Below are 23,399 nucleotides of genomic sequence, written 5' to 3'. Positions count from 1 at the left end.
CCTCAAAGTAATTGTTGTCTTCATCTAGGCAGCCACACTGCTCAATAGGAACACAGCGTTTTCCACGGAAAACAAATCCTGGTTTACAGAAGCAGCCACTGATGCAAGAACCACTGCAGTTGGTGGAGGGTTCTTTGCAGCTAGGAATACAGGCTGGTCCACATTCAATGTACTCAGAATCTGGAGGGCATGTCACTGTGGGAAGATAATAAAGGTTGTTTAGCTATATACTGTACATATGTTATCATTTCTAAAACTTTTCTAAGAAAATAATTTTAACATACCTGGCGGTGTTGGTCTTGGAGTAGTTGGCTTAGTTGTTGTTGGTTGTGGTGTGGATGGTTTAGGAGTTGATGGACTCGCTGGGGGATTGAGAAAAGATATTGAGTGCAAAATTGAGTAAAATATTTTAACCCATTAGCCATTTGTTTCTACCCAAGGGATGGTTCAATCAAAAATGAAATTTATGTCATTTACTCAACCATAACATTTTACCAAACCCGTATGACTTTCTTGCTTCCGTGAAACACAAAAATAATTGTTATGCAGAATTTTAGCTCCCTACAGTAAAAGTGAATGGTGACTGAGCCTAAACATTTTGCCTAACATCATCTTTTGTGCATCACAAAAATAAAGTCATACAGATTTGAAACAACATGACGGCGAAGAAATGACAAGATTTTCATTTTTGGGGAACTATCCCTTTAATAGCTAACTAAAACAGCAGTGTTTAAAGTATAGCAATATACTGTCACACAGTATTTGTAAATAATGAAATGTAAGTTATGTAATGACGTGGTTGCGTGTAATGCAATGCAGCCTGCTATAATCATGGTATTATACTTTATATTAGTGAGTTAACCAAAGTACTCACCTTCTGGGTAACATCCAATTATTCCACCCTGTACGCCACATTGTTCATTCGGGAGGCACTCAGCAGCATTGCAGGTAACGAATGGAGGGTCACACCTACACTGTAGCTCACAGTCCTTAGAGTAGAACTCTTGACCTGGCTAAAACCATGGAGAGAGTAAATATCATATTAGTACAGTGTTAAAAACGGCTTCATTGCCTCAAACAAACATTCACACATTTTTACAGTTCCCTCACCTGGTAATACTGTCCATTGTACGTGCAGCCACATGTATCTGCTTTCACACACATGCCAGCACTGAGGACATATCCAGGGTCACAAAGACACCCTTCAGAACAAGGCCCAGAGCACTGATTTGGTGGAATCGGGGTACAGGAAGGCTGGCAAATCGGGACGCACGATTCAAAGTGGCTATTGTCTGGGCATGTCAGAGCTGTAGAGGAAGACTGTGTGTTAACCTGTGGTATATTCTCCACAATGCAATGTTTGCAAAAACGGTGTAGTGCAACACATCTAATCACAATTGCATCTTTGCTCTATGAGACATTATGAGAAGTAGTCAACACTTTTTGATAAGAGTTTATGGTTTCCCAGAGGACAATGTAATTTTCAGACGTACGACAGAAGGTGCTGTTTCTCCAGGGCCCAATTGTGATGCCACGTTCCTGACATTTATGGACATATGCCTCTATTGCTTCGCACAATGCGGACTGAGCACCATCCAGCTCACACACATCAAACAAACAGTCTTGGAAGAAACCCTACACACACACACAGGGTTAAGACGTTATCTGTGGAATGGACAAACTTATGAACTAATGCCTTACAAATGAACAGATTCGATTTCACTCACATTGGGATTGACTTTTGGATGGCAAGCAGCAAATGGACCATTGCGGTCCAGTATGACACCACAGTAAGCAGGCCCTTCATACAAGTCCTGCTCCGTATCTGTACACCCTGGGCTCGGGTCTACCACTGTTTTATCGCAGCTGAAGGGCAGAAACAAAGGTAAGTCTTCTTCTATGACATCCATTCATAGGCAACAGAAATAAGTCTCGCTCAGTAACGATATGCGCCTTGCACGTTGTCTTACTCAGGGTCTGTGTTCCAACTGTTGCCGAAGTCAGTGGGCCTTTGGACCAGCTCACCAGTGGGGGTACGGAAGTCATCCTTAGGGTCTCCATTGTAGTCGCCACACAGTCCACAAAGTTTGACCTCATAGCTGTAAAATGATCACAAACAAAGAGTTGTATGAAAATGCTGTAAAAGACTATTTAGAGTCTTTTTAGACTAAGGCTTTTAAAAGAATCATACTCACTCCTTTATAACTTTAATATCCATAAAGTGGTTTCCATCGTAACGTACAGTTACTCCAAAGTTCAAGGCCACTGTGTAGTGCACACCGGACTTAAAAATGTCAACACCACTGACAGGACTAAAAGGAACATTCACATTGGTACCATTCACCTGAGAAAAATCAGAAAACAAACTGTACATTTAAATGTGCCACCAAAAACCAAACTAAATATATTTGAAATATAGTACAGTGTATAATATCACAAATACTGTCCTTTTCTCTTACCTGCACAATCCCTCCTTTCAGAATGGACACTTTGACGCCCAGTGCATGGACATGTACCGCTTTTACATAACTGATATGAGGATTGTTGTAGCGATTCTCATTGTCTGTGTATACAGCGAAGTAAGGAACATCTGTGCTGTTACAAGGCTCGGACATCAGGTAAGAGCAATTTCCCATGAAGTCATAGCGCTGGTTATCAAAGGTGGTGTAATGGGGGTCACCAGAGGAAACACAAGTGGAGGTACCTATAAGTGAACAACCACTTGGTGTCAGATGTAAGTATGCATACTATAAATAAAATATTATTTAAATGCAAGATGCATCAGGAAAACATTTTTTTATCCTTTGTATGAACAATTACAAGTTTTCAAGATGATAACTGCCAGCTCTTATGACAAAAATGTCTAAGTAGAAGATGGCATAAAATCTGAAAACAAGGCTTTGTGCTTCGAAACATATTGGAAGTGCAATTGCAAGAGTAATTCAAGAGAAAATTCTCTCATCATTTACGAACCCTCATGCCAACTCAGATGTGTATGACTTTCTTCTGCTGAACACAAACAAAGATTTTTAGAAGAACATCTCAGCTCTCTAGGTCCATACAATGCAAGTGAATGGTGATTAGGCCTTTGAAGCTTCAAAAAGGAGATGGTGTCAGCATAAAGGTAATCCATCAGACTCCAGTGGTTTCACCAATGTCTTCTGATGCGATCCAGTTGGTTTTGTGTGAGAACAGGCCAAAATGTAAGTCCTTTTTCACTGTACATCTTGCCAATGCAGTCTTTGGGCACGATCATGATCAAGCTCGATTACACTTCCTAGTGCTTGACGCATGCACAGTGCGCTAAACAGTGCTATAGGCAGTGATCGCCAAGGAAACTGCGGTCAAGATGTACAGTGGAAAAGGAATTACATTTTGGTCTGTTCTCACCCAAAACCAACTGGATCGCTTCAGGAGACACTGATTAAACCACTGGAGTCCATGCTGAAGTTTATGCTGACTTTATCTCTTTTTTGGAGCTTGGAAGGCCTGATCACCATTCACTTGCCTTGTATGGACCTACGGAGCTTAGATATTAGTCTAAAATTCTTCGTTTGTGTTCAGCAGAAAAAAAGAAAGCCGTACACATCTTAGATGGCATGAGGGTGGAGTAAATGATTAGAGAATCTTCATTTTTGGTGAACTAATCCTACCACTGATCACTTGTCAGTTGTAATAAGTATGGGTTAAGGAAAGATTGTAGTTCTCTACAGTACCTTTAGGGTAACAGCCATGCACTCCGCCAACCTCCCGACATTCTTCTGTCACAAGGTCACAGGTGTTGTCCACACAGTCAAAAGTGTAGTTGCCCGCACAGCGACACAACTTGGAGCATCCATTTCCAAATATGATCTCACCAGGCTGAGTGCAAACACAGACCGTGATTAGAGCCAAGACTATAGTCACAGAACTGGTTTAAAATGAAGCCTCACATGAATGACAATTCACACACCTCAAAGTAATTGTTGTCTTCATCTAGGCAGCCACACTGCTCAATAGGAACACAGCGTTTTCCACGGAAAACAAATCCTGGTTTACAGAAGCAGCCACTGATGCAAGAACCACTGCAGTTGGTGGAGGGTTCTTTGCAGCTAGGAATACAGGCTGGTCCACATTCAATGTACTCAGAATCTGGAGGGCATGTCACTGTGGGAAGATAATAAAGGTTGTTTAGCTATATACTGTACATATGTTATCATTTCTAAAACTTTTCTAAGAAAATAATTTTAACATACCTGGCGGTGTTGGTCTTGGAGTAGTTGGCTTAGTTGTTGTTGGTTGTGGTGTGGATGGTTTAGGAGTTGATGGACTCGCTGGGGGATTGAGAAAAGATATTGAGTGCAAAATTGAGTAAAATATTTTAACCCATTAGCCATTTGTTTCTACCCAAGGGATGGTTCAATCAAAAATGAAATTTATGTCATTTACTCAACCATAACATTTTACCAAACCCGTATGACTTTCTTGCTTCCGTGAAACACAAAAATAATTGTTATGCAGAATTTTAGCTCCCTACAGTAAAAGTGAATGGTGACTGAGCCTAAACATTTTGCCTAACATCATCTTTTGTGCATCACAAAAATAAAGTCATACAGATTTGAAACAACATGACGGCGAAGAAATGACAAGATTTTCATTTTTGGGGAACTATCCCTTTAATAGCTAACTAAAACAGCAGTGTTTAAAGTATAGCAATATACTGTCACACAGTATTTGTAAATAATGAAATGTAAGTTATGTAATGACGTGGTTGCGTGTAATGCAATGCAGCCTGCTATAATCATGGTATTATACTTTATATTAGTGAGTTAACCAAAGTACTCACCTTCTGGGTAACATCCAATTATTCCACCCTGTACGCCACATTGTTCATTCGGGAGGCACTCAGCAGCATTGCAGGTAACGAATGGAGGGTCACACCTACACTGTAGCTCACAGTCCTTAGAGTAGAACTCTTGACCTGGCTAAAAACATGGAGAGAGTAAATATCATATTAGTACAGTGTTAAAAACGGCTTCATTGCCTCAAACAAACATTCACACATTTTTACAGTTCCCTCACCTGGTAATACTGTCCATTGTACGTGCAGCCACATGTATCTGCTTTCACACACATGCCAGCACTGAGGACATATCCAGGGTCACAAAGACACCCTTCAGAACAAGGCCCAGAGCACTGATTTGGTGGAATCGGGGTACAGGAAGGCTGGCAAATCGGGACGCACGATTCAAAGTGGCTATTGTCTGGGCATGTCAGAGCTGTAGAGGAAGACTGTGTGTTAACCTGTGGTATATTCTCCACAATGCAATGTTTGCAAAAACGGTGTAGTGCAACACATCTAATCACAATTGCATCTTTGCTCTATGAGACATTATGAGAAGTAGTCAACACTTTTTGATAAGAGTTTATGGTTTCCCAGAGGACAATGTAATTTTCAGACGTACGACAGAAGGTGCTGTTTCTCCAGGGCCCAATTGTGATGCCACGTTCCTGACATTTATGGACATATGCCTCTATTGCTTCGCACAATGCGGACTGAGCACCATCCAGCTCACACACATCAAACAAACAGTCTTGGAAGAAACCCTACACACACACACAGGGTTAAGACGTTATCTGTGGAATGGACAAACTTATGAACTAATGCCTTACAAATGAACAGATTCGATTTCACTCACATTGGGATTGACTTTTGGATGGCAAGCAGCAAATGGACCATTGCGGTCCAGTATGACACCGCAGTAAGCAGGCCCTTCATACAAGTCCTGCTCCGTATCTGTACACCCTGGGCTCGGGTCTACCACTGTTTTATCGCAGCTGAAGGGCAGAAACAAAGGTAAGTCTTCTTCTATGACATCCATTCATAGGCAACAGAAATAAGTCTCGCTCAGTAACGATATGCGCCTTGCACGTTGTCTTACTCAGGGTCTGTGTTCCAACTGTTGCCGAAGTCAGTGGGCCTTTGGACCAGCTCACCAGTGGGGGTACGGAAGTCATCCTTAGGGTCTCCATTGTAGTCGCCACACAGTCCACAAAGTTTGACCTCATAGCTGTAAAATGATCACAAACAAAGAGTTGTATGAAAATGCTGTAAAAGACTATTTAGAGTCTTTTTAGACTAAGGCTTTTAAAAGAATCATACTCACTCCTTTATAACTTTAATATCCATAAAGTGGTTTCCATCGTAACGTACAGTTACTCCAAAGTTCAAGGCCACTGTGTAGTGCACACCGGACTTAAAAATGTCAACACCACTGACAGGACTAAAAGGAACATTCACATTGGTACCATTCACCTGAGAAAAATCAGAAAACAAACTGTACATTTAAATGTGCCACCAAAAACCAAACTAAATATATTTGAAATATAGTACAGTGTATAATATCACAAATACTGTCCTTTTCTCTTACCTGCACAATCCCTCCTTTCAGAATGGACACTTTGACGCCCAGTGCATGGACATGTACCGCTTTTACATAACTGATATGAGGATTGTTGTAGCGATTCTCATTGTCTGTGTATACAGCGAAGTAAGGAACATCTGTGCTGTTACAAGGCTCGGACATCAGGTAAGAGCAATTTCCCATGAAGTCATAGCGCTGGTTATCAAAGGTGGTGTAATGGGGGTCACCAGAGGAAACACAAGTGGAGGTACCTATAAGTGAACAACCACTTGGTGTCAGATGTAAGTATGCATACTATAAATAAAATACTATTTAAATGCAAGATGCATCAGGAAAACATTTTTTTATCCTTTGTATGAACAATTACAAGTTTTCAAGATGATAACTGCCAGCTCTTATGACAAAAATGTCTAAGTAGAAGATGGCATAAAATCTGAAAACAAGGCTTTGCGCTTCGAAACATATTGGAAGTGCAATTGCAAGAGTAATTCAAGAGAAAATTCTCTCATCATTTACGAACCCTCATGCCAACTCAGATGGGTATGACTTTCTTCTGCTGAACACAAACAAAGGTTTTTAGAAGAACATCTCAGCTCTCTAGGTCCATACAATGCAAGTGAATGGTGATTAGGCCTTTGAAGCTTCAAAAAGGAGATGGTGTCAGCATAAAGGTAATCCATCAGACTCCAGTGGTTTCACCAATGTCTTCTGATGCGATCCAGTTGGTTTTGTGTGAGAACAGGCCAAAATGTAAGTCCTTTTTCACTGTACATCTTGCCAATGCAGTCTTTGGGCACGATCATGATCAAGCTCGATTACACTTCCTAGTGCTTGACGCATGCACAGTGCGCTAAACAGTGCTATAGGCAGTGATCGCCAAGGAAACTGCGGTCAAGATGTACAGTGGAAAAGGAATTACATTTTGGTCTGTTCTCACCCAAAACCAACTGGATCGCTTCAGGAGACACTGATTAAACCACTGGAGTCCATGCTGAAGTTTATGCTGACTTTATCTCTTTTTTGGAGCTTGGAAGGCCTGATCACCATTCACTTGCCTTGTATGGACCTACGGAGCTTAGATATTAGTCTAAAATTCTTCGTTTGTGTTCAGCAGAAAAAAAGAAAGCCGTACACATCTTAGATGGCATGAGGGTGGAGTAAATGATTAGAGAATCTTCATTTTTGGTGAACTAATCCTACCACTGATCACTTGTCAGTTGTAATAAGTATGGGTTAAGGAAAGATTGTAGTTCTCTACAGTACCTTTAGGGTAACAGCCATGCACTCCGCCAACCTCCCGACATTCTTCTGTCACAAGGTCACAGGTGTTGTCCACACAGTCAAAAGTGTAGTTGCCCGCACAGCGACACAACTTGGAGCATCCATTTCCAAATATGATCTCACCAGGCTGAGTGCAAACACAGACCGTGATTAGAGCCAAGACTATAGTCACAGAACTGGTTTAAAATGAAGCCTCACATGAATGACAATTCACACACCTCAAAGTAATTGTTGTCTTCATCTAGGCAGCCACACTGCTCAATAGGAACACAGCGTTTTCCACGGAAAACAAATCCTGGTTTACAGAAGCAGCCACTGATGCAAGAACCACTGCAGTTGGTGGAGGGTTCTTTGCAGCTAGGAATACAGGCTGGTCCACATTCAATGTACTCAGAATCTGGAGGGCATGTCACTGTGGGAAGATAATAAAGGTTGTTTAGCTATATACTGTACATATGTTATCATTTCTAAAACTTTTCTAAGAAAATAATTTTAACATACCTGGCGGTGTTGGTCTTGGAGTAGTTGGCTTAGTTGTTGTTGGTTGTGGTGTGGATGGTTTAGGAGTTGATGGACTCGCTGGGGGATTGAGAAAAGATATTGAGTGCAAAATTGAGTAAAATATTTTAACCCATTAGCCATTTGTTTCTACCCAAGGGATGGTTCAATCAAAAATGAAATTTATGTCATTTACTCAACCATAACATTTTACCAAACCCGTATGACTTTCTTGCTTCCGTGAAACACAAAAATAATTGTTATGCAGAATTTTAGCTCCCTACAGTAAAAGTGAATGGTGACTGAGCCTAAACATTTTGCCTAACATCATCTTTTGTGCATCACAAAAATAAAGTCATACAGATTTGAAACAACATGACGGCGAAGAAATGACAAGATTTTCATTTTTGGGGAACTATCCCTTTAATAGCTAACTAAAACAGCAGTGTTTAAAGTATAGCAATATACTGTCACACAGTATTTGTAAATAATGAAATGTAAGTTATGTAATGACGTGGTTGCGTGTAATGCAATGCAGCCTGCTATAATCATGGTATTATACTTTATATTAGTGAGTTAACCAAAGTACTCACCTTCTGGGTAACATCCAATTATTCCACCCTGTACGCCACATTGTTCATTCGGGAGGCACTCAGCAGCATTGCAGGTAACGAATGGAGGGTCACACCTACACTGTAGCTCACAGTCCTTAGAGTAGAACTCTTGACCTGGCTAAAAACATGGAGAGAGTAAATATCATATTAGTACAGTGTTAAAAACGGCTTCATTGCCTCAAACAAACATTCACACATTTTTACAGTTCCCTCACCTGGTAATACTGTCCATTGTACGTGCAGCCACATGTATCTGCTTTCACACACATGCCAGCACTGAGGACATATCCAGGGTCACAAAGACACCCTTCAGAACAAGGCCCAGAGCACTGATTTGGTGGAATCGGGGTACAGGAAGGCTGGCAAATCGGGACGCACGATTCAAAGTGGCTATTGTCTGGGCATGTCAGAGCTGTAGAGGAAGACTGTGTGTTAACCTGTGGTATATTCTCCACAATGCAATGTTTGCAAAAACGGTGTAGTGCAACACATCTAATCACAATTGCATCTTTGCTCTATGAGACATTATGAGAAGTAGTCAACACTTTTTGATAAGAGTTTATGGTTTCCCAGAGGACAATGTAATTTTCAGACGTACGACAGAAGGTGCTGTTTCTCCAGGGCCCAATTGTGATGCCACGTTCCTGACATTTATGGACATATGCCTCTATTGCTTCGCACAATGCGGACTGAGCACCATCCAGCTCACACACATCAAACAAACAGTCTTGGAAGAAACCCTACACACACACACAGGGTTAAGACGTTATCTGTGGAATGGACAAACTTATGAACTAATGCCTTACAAATGAACAGATTCGATTTCACTCACATTGGGATTGACTTTTGGATGGCAAGCAGCAAATGGACCATTGCGGTCCAGTATGACACCGCAGTAAGCAGGCCCTTCATACAAGTCCTGCTCCGTATCTGTACACCCTGGGCTCGGGTCTACCACTGTTTTATCGCAGCTGAAGGGCAGAAACAAAGGTAAGTCTTCTTCTATGACATCCATTCATAGGCAACAGAAATAAGTCTCGCTCAGTAACGATATGCGCCTTGCACGTTGTCTTACTCAGGGTCTGTGTTCCAACTGTTGCCGAAGTCAGTGGGCCTTTGGACCAGCTCACCAGTGGGGGTACGGAAGTCATCCTTAGGGTCTCCATTGTAGTCGCCACACAGTCCACAAAGTTTGACCTCATAGCTGTAAAATGATCACAAACAAAGAGTTGTATGAAAATGCTGTAAAAGACTATTTAGAGTCTTTTTAGACTAAGGCTTTTAAAAGAATCATACTCACTCCTTTATAACTTTAATATCCATAAAGTGGTTTCCATCGTAACGTACAGTTACTCCAAAGTTCAAGGCCACTGTGTAGTGCACACCGGACTTAAAAATGTCAACACCACTGACAGGACTAAAAGGAACATTCACATTGGTACCATTCACCTGAGAAAAATCAGAAAACAAACTGTACATTTAAATGTGCCACCAAAAACCAAACTAAATATATTTGAAATATAGTACAGTGTATAATATCACAAATACTGTCCTTTTCTCTTACCTGCACAATCCCTCCTTTCAGAATGGACACTTTGACGCCCAGTGCATGGACATGTACCGCTTTTACATAACTGATATGAGGATTGTTGTAGCGATTCTCATTGTCTGTGTATACAGCGAAGTAAGGAACATCTGTGCTGTTACAAGGCTCGGACATCAGGTAAGAGCAATTTCCCATGAAGTCATAGCGCTGGTTATCAAAGGTGGTGTAATGGGGGTCACCAGAGGAAACACAAGTGGAGGTACCTATAAGTGAACAACCACTTGGTGTCAGATGTAAGTATGCATACTATAAATAAAATATTATTTAAATGCAAGATGCATCAGGAAAACATTTTTTTATCCTTTGTATGAACAATTACAAGTTTTCAAGATGATAACTGCCAGCTCTTATGACAAAAATGTCTAAGTAGAAGATGGCATAAAATCTGAAAACAAGGCTTTGCGCTTCGAAACATATTGGAAGTGCAATTGCAAGAGTAATTCAAGAGAAAATTCTCTCATCATTTACGAACCCTCATGCCAACTCAGATGTGTATGACTTTCTTCTGCTGAACACAAACAAAGATTTTTAGAAGAACATCTCAGCTCTCTAGGTCCATACAATGCAAGTGAATGGTGATTAGGCCTTTGAAGCTTCAAAAAGGAGATGGTGTCAGCATAAAGGTAATCCATCAGACTCCAGTGGTTTCACCAATGTCTTCTGATGCGATCCAGTTGGTTTTGTGTGAGAACAGGCCAAAATGTAAGTCCTTTTTCACTGTACATCTTGCCAATGCAGTCTTTGGGCACGATCATGATCAAGCTCGATTACACTTCCTAGTGCTTGACGCATGCACAGTGCGCTAAACAGTGCTATAGGCAGTGATCGCCAAGGAAACTGCGGTCAAGATGTACAGTGGAAAAGGAATTACATTTTGGTCTGTTCTCACCCAAAACCAACTGGATCGCTTCAGGAGACACTGATTAAACCACTGGAGTCCATGCTGAAGTTTATGCTGACTTTATCTCTTTTTTGGAGCTTGGAAGGCCTGATCACCATTCACTTGCCTTGTATGGACCTACGGAGCTTAGATATTAGTCTAAAATTCTTCGTTTGTGTTCAGCAGAAAAAAAGAAAGCCGTACACATCTTAGATGGCATGAGGGTGGAGTAAATGATTAGAGAATCTTCATTTTTGGTGAACTAATCCTACCACTGATCACTTGTCAGTTGTAATAAGTATGGGTTAAGGAAAGATTGTAGTTCTCTACAGTACCTTTAGGGTAACAGCCATGCACTCCGCCAACCTCCCGACATTCTTCTGTCACAAGGTCACAGGTGTTGTCCACACAGTCAAAAGTGTAGTTGCCCGCACAGCGACACAACTTGGAGCATCCATTTCCAAATATGATCTCACCAGGCTGAGTGCAAACACAGACCGTGATTAGAGCCAAGACTATAGTCACAGAACTGGTTTAAAATGAAGCCTCACATGAATGACAATTCACACACCTCAAAGTAATTGTTGTCTTCATCTAGGCAGCCACACTGCTCAATAGGAACACAGCGTTTTCCACGGAAAACAAATCCTGGTTTACAGAAGCAGCCACTGATGCAAGAACCACTGCAGTTGGTGGAGGGTTCTTTGCAGCTAGGAATACAGGCTGGTCCACATTCAATGTACTCAGAATCTGGAGGGCATGTCACTGTGGGAAGATAATAAAGGTTGTTTAGCTATATACTGTACATATGTTATCATTTCTAAAACTTTTCTAAGAAAATAATTTTAACATACCTGGCGGTGTTGGTCTTGGAGTAGTTGGCTTAGTTGTTGTTGGTTGTGGTGTGGATGGTTTAGGAGTTGATGGACTCGCTGGGGGATTGAGAAAAGATATTGAGTGCAAAATTGAGTAAAATATTTTAACCCATTAGCCATTTGTTTCTACCCAAGGGATGGTTCAATCAAAAATGAAATTTATGTCATTTACTCAACCATAACATTTTACCAAACCCGTATGACTTTCTTGCTTCCGTGAAACACAAAAATAATTGTTATGCAGAATTTTAGCTCCCTACAGTAAAAGTGAATGGTGACTGAGCCTAAACATTTTGCCTAACATCATCTTTTGTGCATCACAAAAATAAAGTCATACAGATTTGAAACAACATGACGGCGAAGAAATGACAAGATTTTCATTTTTGGGGAACTATCCCTTTAATAGCTAACTAAAACAGCAGTGTTTAAAGTATAGCAATATACTGTCACACAGTATTTGTAAATAATGAAATGTAAGTTATGTAATGACGTGGTTGCGTGTAATGCAATGCAGCCTGCTATAATCATGGTATTATACTTTATATTAGTGAGTTAACCAAAGTACTCACCTTCTGGGTAACATCCAATTATTCCACCCTGTACGCCACATTGTTCATTCGGGAGGCACTCAGCAGCATTGCAGGTAACGAATGGAGGGTCACACCTACACTGTAGCTCACAGTCCTTAGTGTAGAACTCTTGACCTGGCTAAAACCATGGAGAGAGTAAATATCATATTAGTACAGTGTTAAAAACGGCTTCATTGCCTCAAACAAACATTCACACATTTTTACAGTTCCCTCACCTGGTAATACTGTCCATTGTACGTGCAGCCACATGTATCTGCTTTCACACACATGCCAGCACTGAGGACATATCCAGGGTCACAAAGACACCCTTCAGAACAAGGCCCAGAGCACTGATTTGGTGGAATCGGGGTACAGGAAGGCTGGCAAATCGGGACGCACGATTCAAAGTGGCTATTGTCTGGGCATGTCAGAGCTGTAGAGGAAGACTGTGTGTTAACCTGTGGTATATTCTCCACAATGCAATGTTTGCAAAAACGGTGTAGTGCAACACATCTAATCACAATTGCATCTTTGCTCTATGAGACATTATGAGAAGTAGTCAACACTTTTTGATAAGAGTTTATGGTTTCCCAGAGGACAATGTAATTTTCAGACGTACGACAGAAGGTGCTGTTTCTCCAGGGCCCAATTGTGATGCCACGTTCCTGACATTTATGGACATATGCCTCTATTGCTTCGCACAATGCGGACTGAGCACCATCCAGCTCACACACATCAAACAAACAGTCTTGGAAGAAACCCTACACACACACACAGGGTTAAGACGTTATCTGTGGAATGGACAAACTTATGAACTAATGCCTTACAAATGAACAGATTCGATTTCACTCACATTGGGATTGACTTTTGGATGGCAAGCAGCAAATGGACCATTGCGGTCCAGTATGACACCACAGTAAGCAGGCCCTTCATACAAGTCCTGCTCCGTATCTGTACACCCTGGGCTCGGGTCTACCACTGTTTTATCGCAGCTGAAGGGCAGAAACAAAGGTAAGTCTTCTTCTATGACATCCATTCATAGGCAACAGAAATAAGTCTCGCTCAGTAACGATATGCGCCTTGCACGTTGTCTTACTCAGGGTCTGTGTTCCAACTGTTGCCGAAGTCAGTGGGCCTTTGGACCAGCTCACCAGTGGGGGTACGGAAGTCATCCTTAGGGTCTCCATTGTAGTCGCCACACAGTCCACAAAGTTTGACCTCATAGCTGTAAAATGATCACAAACAAAGAGTTGTATGAAAATGCTGTAAAAGACTATTTAGAGTCTTTTTAGACTAAGGCTTTTAAAAGAATCATACTCACTCCTTTATAACTTTAATATCCATAAAGTGGTTTCCATCGTAACGTACAGTTACTCCAAAGTTCAAGGCCACTGTGTAGTGCACACCGGACTTAAAAATGTCAACACCACTGACAGGACTAAAAGGAACATTCACATTGGTACCATTCACCTGAGAAAAATCAGAAAACAAACTGTACATTTAAATGTGCCACCAAAAACCAAACTAAATATATTTGAAATATAGTACAGTGTATAATATCACAAATACTGTCCTTTTCTCTTACCTGCACAATCCCTCCTTTCAGAATGGACACTTTGACGCCCAGTGCATGGACATGTACCGCTTTTACATAACTGATATGAGGATTGTTGTAGCGATTCTCATTGTCTGTGTATACAGCGAAGTAAGGAACATCTGTGCTGTTACAAGGCTCGGACATCAGGTAAGAGCAATTTCCCATGAAGTCATAGCGCTGGTTATCAAAGGTGGTGTAATGGGGGTCACCAGAGGAAACACAAGTGGAGGTACCTATAAGTGAACAACCACTTGGTGTCAGATGTAAGTATGCATACTATAAATAAAATACTATTTAAATGCAAGATGCATCAGGAAAACATTTTTTTATCCTTTGTATGAACAATTACAAGTTTTCAAGATGATAACTGCCAGCTCTTATGACAAAAATGTCTAAGTAGAAGATGGCATAAAATCTGAAAACAAGGCTTTGCGCTTCGAAACATATTGGAAGTGCAATTGCAAGAGTAATTCAAGAGAAAATTCTCTCATCATTTACGAACCCTCATGCCAACTCAGATGGGTATGACTTTCTTCTGCTGAACACAAACAAAGATTTTTAGAAGAACATCTCAGCTCTCTAGGTCCATACAATGCAAGTGAATGGTGATTAGGCCTTTGAAGCTTCAAAAAGGAGATGGTGTCAGCATAAAGGTAATCCATCAGACTCCAGTGGTTTCACCAATGTCTTCTGATGCGATCCAGTTGGTTTTGTGTGAGAACAGGCCAAAATGTAAGTCCTTTTTCACTGTACATCTTGCCAATGCAGTCTTTGGGCACGATCATGATCAAGCTCGATTACACTTCCTAGTGCTTGACGCATGCACAGTGCGCTAAACAGTGCTATAGGCAGTGATCGCCAAGGAAACTGCGGTCAAGATGTACAGTGGAAAAGGAATTACATTTTGGTCTGTTCTCACCCAAAACCAACTGGATCGCTTCAGGAGACACTGATTAAACCACTGGAGTCCATGCTGAAGTTTATGCTGACTTTATCTCTTTTTTGGAGCTTGGAAGGCCTGATCACCATTCACTTGCCTTGTATGGACCTACGGAGCTTAGATATTAGTCTAAAATTCTTCGTTTGTGTTCAGCAGAAAAAAAGAAAGCCGTACACATCTTAGATGGCATGAGGGTGGAGTAAATGATTAGAGAATCTTCATTTTTGGTGAACTAATCCTACCACTGATCACTTGTCAGTTGTAATAAGTATGGGTTAAGGAAAGATTGTAGTTCTCTACAGTACCTTTAGGGTAACAGCCATGCACTCCGCCAACCTCCCGACATTCTTCTGTCACAAGGTCACAGGTGTTGTCCACACAGTCAAAAGTGTAGTTGCCCGCACAGCGACACAACTTGGAGCATCCATTTCCAAATATGATCTCACCAGGCTGAGTGCAAACACAGACCGTGATTAGAGCCAAGACTATAGTCACAGAACTGGTTTAAAATGAAGCCTCACATGAATGACAATTCACACACCTCAAAGTAATTGTTGTCTTCATCTAGGCAGCCACACTGCTCAATAGGAACACAGCGTTTTCCACGGAAAACAAATCCTGGTTTACAGAAGCAGCCACTGATGCAAGAACCACTGCAGTTGGTGGAGGGTTCTTTGCAGCTAGGAATACAGGCTGGTCCACATTCAATGTACTCAGAATCTGGAGGGCATGTCACTGTGGGAAGATAATAAAGGTTGTTTAGCTATATACTGTACATATGTTATCATTTCTAAAACTTTTCTAAGAAAATAATTTTAACATACCTGGCGGTGTTGGTCTTGGAGTAGTTGGCTTAGTTGTTGTTGGTTGTGGTGTGGATGGTTTAGGAGTTGATGGACTCGCTGGGGGATTGAGAAAAGATATTGAGTGCAAAATTGAGTAAAATATTTTAACCCATTAGCCATTTGTTTCTACCCAAGGGATGGTTCAATCAAAAATGAAATTTATGTCATTTACTCAACCATAACATTTTACCAAACCCGTATGACTTTCTTGCTTCCGTGAAACACAAAAATAATTGTTATGCAGAATTTTAGCTCCCTACAGTAAAAGTGAATGGTGACTGAGCCTAAACATTTTGCCTAACATCATCTTTTGTGCATCACAAAAATAAAGTCATACAGATTTGAAACAACATGACGGCGAAGAAATGACAAGATTTTCATTTTTGGGGAACTATCCCTTTAATAGCTAACTAAAACAGCAGTGTTTAAAGTATAGCAATATACTGTCACACAGTATTTGTAAATAATGAAATGTAAGTTATGTAATGACGTGGTTGCGTGTAATGCAATGCAGCCTGCTATAATCATGGTATTATACTTTATATTAGTGAGTTAACCAAAGTACTCACCTTCTGGGTAACATCCAATTATTCCACCCTGTACGCCACATTGTTCATTCGGGAGGCACTCAGCAGCATTGCAGGTAACGAATGGAGGGTCACACCTACACTGTAGCTCACAGTCCTTAGAGTAGAACTCTTGACCTGGCTAAAAACATGGAGAGAGTAAATATCATATTAGTACAGTGTTAAAAACGGCTTCATTGCCTCAAACAAACATTCACACATTTTTACAGTTCCCTCACCTGGTAATACTGTCCATTGTACGTGCAGCCACATGTATCTGCTTTCACACACATGCCAGCACTGAGGACATATCCAGGGTCACAAAGACACCCTTCAGAACAAGGCCCAGAGCACTGATTTGGTGGAATCGGGGTACAGGAAGGCTGGCAAATCGGGACGCACGATTCAAAGTGGCTATTGTCTGGGCATGTCAGAGCTGTAGAGGAAGACTGTGTGTTAACCTGTGGTATATTCTCCACAATGCAATGTTTGCAAAAACGGTGTAGTGCAACACATCTAATCACAATTGCATCTTTGCTCTATGAGACATTATGAGAAGTAGTCAACACTTTTTGATAAGAGTTTATGGTTTCCCAGAGGACAATGTAATTTTCAGACGTACGACAGAAGGTGCTGTTTCTCCAGGGCCCAATTGTGATGCCACGTTCCTGACATTTATGGACATATGCCTCTATTGCTTCGCACAATGCGGACTGAGCACCATCCAGCTCACACACATCAAACAAACAGTCTTGGAAGAAACCCTACACACACACACAGGGTTAAGACGTTATCTGTGGAATGGACAAACTTATGAACTAATGCCTTACAAATGAACAGATTCGATTTCACTCACATTGGGATTGACTTTTGGATGGCAAGCAGCAAATGGACCATTGCGGTCCAGTATGACACCACAGTAAGCAGGCCCTTCATACAAGTCCTGCTCCGTATCTGTACACCCTGGGCTCGGGTCTACCACTGTTTTATCGCAGCTGAAGGGCAGAAACAAAGGTAAGTCTTCTTCTATGACATCCATTCATAGGCAACAGAAATAAGTCTCGCTCAGTAACGATATGCGCCTTGCACGTTGTCTTACTCAGGGTCTGTGTTCCAACTGTTGCCGAAGTCAGTGGGCCTTTGGACCAGCTCACCAGTGGGGGTACGGAAGTCATCCTTAGGGTCTCCATTGTAGTCGCCACACAGTCCACAAAGTTTGACCTCATAGCTGTAAAATGATCACAAACAAAGAGTTGTATGAAAATGCTGTAAAAGACTATTTAGAGTCTTTTTAGACTAAGGCTTTTAAAAGAATCATACTCACTCCTTTATAACTTTAATATCCATAAAGTGGTTTCCATCGTAACGTACAGTTACTCCAAAGTTCAAGGCCACTGTGTAGTGCACACCGGACTTAAAAATGTCAACACCACTGACAGGACTAAAAGGAACATTCACATTGGTACCATTCACCTGAGAAAAATCAGAAAACAAACTGTACATTTAAATGTGCCACCAAAAACCAAACTAAATATATTTGAAATATAGTACAGTGTATAATATCACAAATACTGTCCTTTTCTCTTACCTGCACAATCCCTCCTTTCAGAATGGACACTTTGACGCCCAGTGCATGGACATGTACCGCTTTTACATAACTGATATGAGGATTGTTGTAGCGATTCTCATTGTCTGTGTATACAGCGAAGTAAGGAACATCTGTGCTGTTACAAGGCTCGGACATCAGGTAAGAGCAATTTCCCATGAAGTCATAGCGCTGGTTATCAAAGGTGGTGTAATGGGGGTCACCAGAGGAAACACAAGTGGAGGTACCTATAAGTGAACAACCACTTGGTGTCAGATGTAAGTATGCATACTATAAATAAAATACTATTTAAATGCAAGATGCATCAGGAAAACATTTTTTTATCCTTTGTATGAACAATTACAAGTTTTCAAGATGATAACTGCCAGCTCTTATGACAAAAATGTCTAAGTAGAAGATGGCATAAAATCTGAAAACAAGGCTTTGCGCTTCGAAACATATTGGAAGTGCAATTGCAAGAGTAATTCAAGAGAAAATTCTCTCATCATTTACGAACCCTCATGCCAACTCAGATGGGTATGACTTTCTTCTGCTGAACACAAACAAAGGTTTTTAGAAGAACATCTCAGCTCTCTAGGTCCATACAATGCAAGTGAATGGTGATTAGGCCTTTGAAGCTTCAAAAAGGAGATGGTGTCAGCATAAAGGTAATCCATCAGACTCCAGTGGTTTCACCAATGTCTTCTGATGCGATCCAGTTGGTTTTGTGTGAGAACAGGCCAAAATGTAAGTCCTTTTTCACTGTACATCTTGCCAATGCAGTCTTTGGGCACGATCATGATCAAGCTCGATTACACTTCCTAGTGCTTGACGCATGCACAGTGCGCTAAACAGTGCTATAGGCAGTGATCGCCAAGGAAACTGCGGTCAAGATGTACAGTGGAAAAGGAATTACATTTTGGTCTGTTCTCACCCAAAACCAACTGGATCGCTTCAGGAGACACTGATTAAACCACTGGAGTCCATGCTGAAGTTTATGCTGACTTTATCTCTTTTTTGGAGCTTGGAAGGCCTGATCACCATTCACTTGCCTTGTATGGACCTACGGAGCTTAGATATTAGTCTAAAATTCTTCGTTTGTGTTCAGCAGAAAAAAAGAAAGCCGTACACATCTTAGATGGCATGAGGGTGGAGTAAATGATTAGAGAATCTTCATTTTTGGTGAACTAATCCTACCACTGATCACTTGTCAGTTGTAATAAGTATGGGTTAAGGAAAGATTGTAGTTCTCTACAGTACCTTTAGGGTAACAGCCATGCACTCCGCCAACCTCCCGACATTCTTCTGTCACAAGGTCACAGGTGTTGTCCACACAGTCAAAAGTGTAGTTGCCCGCACAGCGACACAACTTGGAGCATCCATTTCCAAATATGATCTCACCAGGCTGAGTGCAAACACAGACCGTGATTAGAGCCAAGACTATAGTCACAGAACTGGTTTAAAATGAAGCCTCACATGAATGACAATTCACACACCTCAAAGTAATTGTTGTCTTCATCTAGGCAGCCACACTGCTCAATAGGAACACAGCGTTTTCCACGGAAAACAAATCCTGGTTTACAGAAGCAGCCACTGATGCAAGAACCACTGCAGTTGGTGGAGGGTTCTTTGCAGCTAGGAATACAGGCTGGTCCACATTCAATGTACTCAGAATCTGGAGGGCATGTCACTGTGGGAAGATAATAAAGGTTGTTTAGCTATATACTGTACATATGTTATCATTTCTAAAACTTTTCTAAGAAAATAATTTTAACATACCTGGCGGTGTTGGTCTTGGAGTAGTTGGCTTAGTTGTTGTTGGTTGTGGTGTGGATGGTTTAGGAGTTGATGGACTCGCTGGGGGATTGAGAAAAGATATTGAGTGCAAAATTGAGTAAAATATTTTAACCCATTAGCCATTTGTTTCTACCCAAGGGATGGTTCAATCAAAAATGAAATTTATGTCATTTACTCAACCATAACATTTTACCAAACCCGTATGACTTTCTTGCTTCCGTGAAACACAAAAATAATTGTTATGCAGAATTTTAGCTCCCTACAGTAAAAGTGAATGGTGACTGAGCCTAAACATTTTGCCTAACATCATCTTTTGTGCATCACAAAAATAAAGTCATACAGATTTGAAACAACATGACGGCGAAGAAATGACAAGATTTTCATTTTTGGGGAACTATCCCTTTAATAGCTAACTAAAACAGCAGTGTTTAAAGTATAGCAATATACTGTCACACAGTATTTGTAAATAATGAAATGTAAGTTATGTAATGACGTGGTTGCGTGTAATGCAATGCAGCCTGCTATAATCATGGTATTATACTTTATATTAGTGAGTTAACCAAAGTACTCACCTTCTGGGTAACATCCAATTATTCCACCCTGTACGCCACATTGTTCATTCGGGAGGCACTCAGCAGCATTGCAGGTAACGAATGGAGGGTCACACCTACACTGTAGCTCACAGTCCTTAGAGTAGAACTCTTGACCTGGCTAAAAACATGGAGAGAGTAAATATCATATTAGTACAGTGTTAAAAACGGCTTCATTGCCTCAAACAAACATTCACACATTTTTACAGTTCCCTCACCTGGTAATACTGTCCATTGTACGTGCAGCCACATGTATCTGCTTTCACACACATGCCAGCACTGAGGACATATCCAGGGTCACAAAGACACCCTTCAGAACAAGGCCCAGAGCACTGATTTGGTGGAATCGGGGTACAGGAAGGCTGGCAAATCGGGACGCACGATTCAAAGTGGCTATTGTCTGGGCATGTCAGAGCTGTAGAGGAAGACTGTGTGTTAACCTGTGGTATATTCTCCACAATGCAATGTTTGCAAAAACGGTGTAGTGCAACACATCTAATCACAATTGCATCTTTGCTCTATGAGACATTATGAGAAGTAGTCAACACTTTTTGATAAGAGTTTATGGTTTCCCAGAGGACAATGTAATTTTCAGACGTACGACAGAAGGTGCTGTTTCTCCAGGGCCCAATTGTGATGCCACGTTCCTGACATTTATGGACATATGCCTCTATTGCTTCGCACAATGCGGACTGAGCACCATCCAGCTCACACACATCAAACAAACAGTCTTGGAAGAAACCCTACACACACACACAGGGTTAAGACGTTATCTGTGGAATGGACAAACTTATGAACTAATGCCTTACAAATGAACAGATTCGATTTCACTCACATTGGGATTGACTTTTGGATGGCAAGCAGCAAATGGACCATTGCGGTCCAGTATGACACCACAGTAAGCAGGCCCTTCATACAAGTCCTGCTCCGTATCTGTACACCCTGGGCTCGGGTCTACCACTGTTTTATCGCAGCTGAAGGGCAGAAACAAAGGTAAGTCTTCTTCTATGACATCCATTCATAGGCAACAGAAATAAGTCTCGCTCAGTAACGATATGCGCCTTGCACGTTGTCTTACTCAGGGTCTGTGTTCCAACTGTTGCCGAAGTCAGTGGGCCTTTGGACCAGCTCACCAGTGGGGGTACGGAAGTCATCCTTAGGGTCTCCATTGTAGTCGCCACACAGTCCACAAAGTTTGACCTCATAGCTGTAAAATGATCACAAACAAAGAGTTGTATGAAAATGCTGTAAAAGACTATTTAGAGTCTTTTTAGACTAAGGCTTTTAAAAGAATCATACTCACTCCTTTATAACTTTAATATCCATAAAGTGGTTTCCATCGTAACGTACAGTTACTCCAAAGTTCAAGGCCACTGTGTAGTGCACACCGGACTTAAAAATGTCAACACCACTGACAGGACTAAAAGGAACATTCACATTGGTACCATTCACCTGAGAAAAATCAGAAAACAAACTGTACATTTAAATGTGCCACCAAAAACCAAACTAAATATATTTGAAATATAGTACAGTGTATAATATCACAAATACTGTCCTTTTCTCTTACCTGCACAATCCCTCCTTTCAGAATGGACACTTTGACGCCCAGTGCATGGACATGTACCGCTTTTACATAACTGATATGAGGATTGTTGTAGCGATTCTCATTGTCTGTGTATACAGCGAAGTAAGGAACATCTGTGCTGTTACAAGGCTCGGACATCAGGTAAGAGCAATTTCCCATGAAGTCATAGCGCTGGTTATCAAAGGTGGTGTAATGGGGGTCACCAGAGGAAACACAAGTGGAGGTACCTATAAGTGAACAACCACTTGGTGTCAGATGTAAGTATGCATACTATAAATAAAATACTATTTAAATGCAAGATGCATCAGGAAAACATTTTTTTATCCTTTGTATGAACAATTACAAGTTTTCAAGATGATAACTGCCAGCTCTTATGACAAAAATGTCTAAGTAGAAGATGGCATAAAATCTGAAAACAAGGCTTTGCGCTTCGAAACATATTGGAAGTGCAATTGCAAGAGTAATTCAAGAGAAAATTCTCTCATCATTTACGAACCCTCATGCCAACTCAGATGTGTATGACTTTCTTCTGCTGAACACAAACAAAGATTTTTAGAAGAACATCTCAGCTCTCTAGGTCCATACAATGCAAGTGAATGGTGATTAGGCCTTTGAAGCTTCAAAAAGGAGATGGTGTCAGCATAAAGGTAATCCATCAGACTCCAGTGGTTTCACCAATGTCTTCTGATGCGATCCAGTTGGTTTTGTGTGAGAACAGGCCAAAATGTAAGTCCTTTTTCACTGTACATCTTGCCAATGCAGTCTTTGGGCACGATCATGATCAAGCTCGATTACACTTCCTAGTGCTTGACGCATGCACAGTGCGCTAAACAGTGCTATAGGCAGTGATCGCCAAGGAAACTGCGGTCAAGATGTACAGTGGAAAAGGAATTACATTTTGGTCTGTTCTCACCCAAAACCAACTGGATCGCTTCAGGAGACACTGATTAAACCACTGGAGTCCATGCTGAAGTTTATGCTGACTTTATCTCTTTTTTGGAGCTTGGAAGGCCTGATCACCATTCACTTGCCTTGTATGGACCTACGGAGCTTAGATATTAGTCTAAAATTCTTCGTTTGTGTTCAGCAGAAAAAAAGAAAGCCGTACACATCTTAGATGGCATGAGGGTGGAGTAAATGATTAGAGAATCTTCATTTTTGGTGAAC

The 23,399-nt window shown here is 41.1% G+C and overlaps 1 protein-coding gene across 1 annotated transcript in view; it reads right to left on the bottom strand.

Annotated features, from left to right (window-relative positions):
* Positions 1-23,399, bottom strand: part of LOC127449618 (IgGFc-binding protein-like) — a 69,222-nt gene that overhangs the window by 36,222 nt on the left and 9,601 nt on the right. The window contains exons 23-71 of the mRNA XM_051713143.1: positions 22,215-22,459; positions 21,951-22,099; positions 21,726-21,854; positions 21,483-21,621; positions 21,249-21,390; positions 20,866-21,062; positions 20,630-20,768; positions 20,040-20,117; positions 19,757-19,950; positions 19,521-19,665; positions 18,264-18,508; positions 18,000-18,148; positions 17,775-17,903; positions 17,532-17,670; positions 17,298-17,439; positions 16,915-17,111; positions 16,679-16,817; positions 16,089-16,166; positions 15,806-15,999; positions 15,570-15,714; positions 14,313-14,557; positions 14,049-14,197; positions 13,824-13,952; positions 13,581-13,719; positions 13,347-13,488; positions 12,964-13,160; positions 12,728-12,866; positions 12,138-12,215; positions 11,855-12,048; positions 11,619-11,763; positions 10,362-10,606; positions 10,098-10,246; positions 9,873-10,001; positions 9,630-9,768; positions 9,396-9,537; positions 9,013-9,209; positions 8,777-8,915; positions 8,187-8,264; positions 7,904-8,097; positions 7,668-7,812; positions 6,411-6,655; positions 6,147-6,295; positions 5,922-6,050; positions 5,679-5,817; positions 5,445-5,586; positions 5,062-5,258; positions 4,826-4,964; positions 285-362; positions 2-195 (exon numbers count right to left, since the gene is read on the bottom strand). Of these exons, the coding sequence (XP_051569103.1) occupies positions 2-195; positions 285-362; positions 4,826-4,964; positions 5,062-5,258; positions 5,445-5,586; positions 5,679-5,817; positions 5,922-6,050; positions 6,147-6,295; positions 6,411-6,655; positions 7,668-7,812; positions 7,904-8,097; positions 8,187-8,264; positions 8,777-8,915; positions 9,013-9,209; positions 9,396-9,537; positions 9,630-9,768; positions 9,873-10,001; positions 10,098-10,246; positions 10,362-10,606; positions 11,619-11,763; positions 11,855-12,048; positions 12,138-12,215; positions 12,728-12,866; positions 12,964-13,160; positions 13,347-13,488; positions 13,581-13,719; positions 13,824-13,952; positions 14,049-14,197; positions 14,313-14,557; positions 15,570-15,714; positions 15,806-15,999; positions 16,089-16,166; positions 16,679-16,817; positions 16,915-17,111; positions 17,298-17,439; positions 17,532-17,670; positions 17,775-17,903; positions 18,000-18,148; positions 18,264-18,508; positions 19,521-19,665; positions 19,757-19,950; positions 20,040-20,117; positions 20,630-20,768; positions 20,866-21,062; positions 21,249-21,390; positions 21,483-21,621; positions 21,726-21,854; positions 21,951-22,099; positions 22,215-22,459 (7,640 nt within the window). The remainder of the gene's footprint in view (position 1; positions 196-284; positions 363-4,825; positions 4,965-5,061; positions 5,259-5,444; positions 5,587-5,678; positions 5,818-5,921; positions 6,051-6,146; positions 6,296-6,410; positions 6,656-7,667; positions 7,813-7,903; positions 8,098-8,186; positions 8,265-8,776; positions 8,916-9,012; positions 9,210-9,395; positions 9,538-9,629; positions 9,769-9,872; positions 10,002-10,097; positions 10,247-10,361; positions 10,607-11,618; positions 11,764-11,854; positions 12,049-12,137; positions 12,216-12,727; positions 12,867-12,963; positions 13,161-13,346; positions 13,489-13,580; positions 13,720-13,823; positions 13,953-14,048; positions 14,198-14,312; positions 14,558-15,569; positions 15,715-15,805; positions 16,000-16,088; positions 16,167-16,678; positions 16,818-16,914; positions 17,112-17,297; positions 17,440-17,531; positions 17,671-17,774; positions 17,904-17,999; positions 18,149-18,263; positions 18,509-19,520; positions 19,666-19,756; positions 19,951-20,039; positions 20,118-20,629; positions 20,769-20,865; positions 21,063-21,248; positions 21,391-21,482; positions 21,622-21,725; positions 21,855-21,950; positions 22,100-22,214; positions 22,460-23,399) is intronic.

The sequence above is a fragment of the Myxocyprinus asiaticus genome, chromosome 2 (genome assembly GCF_019703515.2).
Source record: "Myxocyprinus asiaticus isolate MX2 ecotype Aquarium Trade chromosome 2, UBuf_Myxa_2, whole genome shotgun sequence".
Classification (NCBI taxonomy): domain Eukaryota; kingdom Metazoa; phylum Chordata; class Actinopteri; order Cypriniformes; family Catostomidae; genus Myxocyprinus; species Myxocyprinus asiaticus.
The sequence above is the reverse complement of the archived record's forward strand: the minus strand, read 5'-3'. Positions and strand labels throughout refer to the sequence as shown.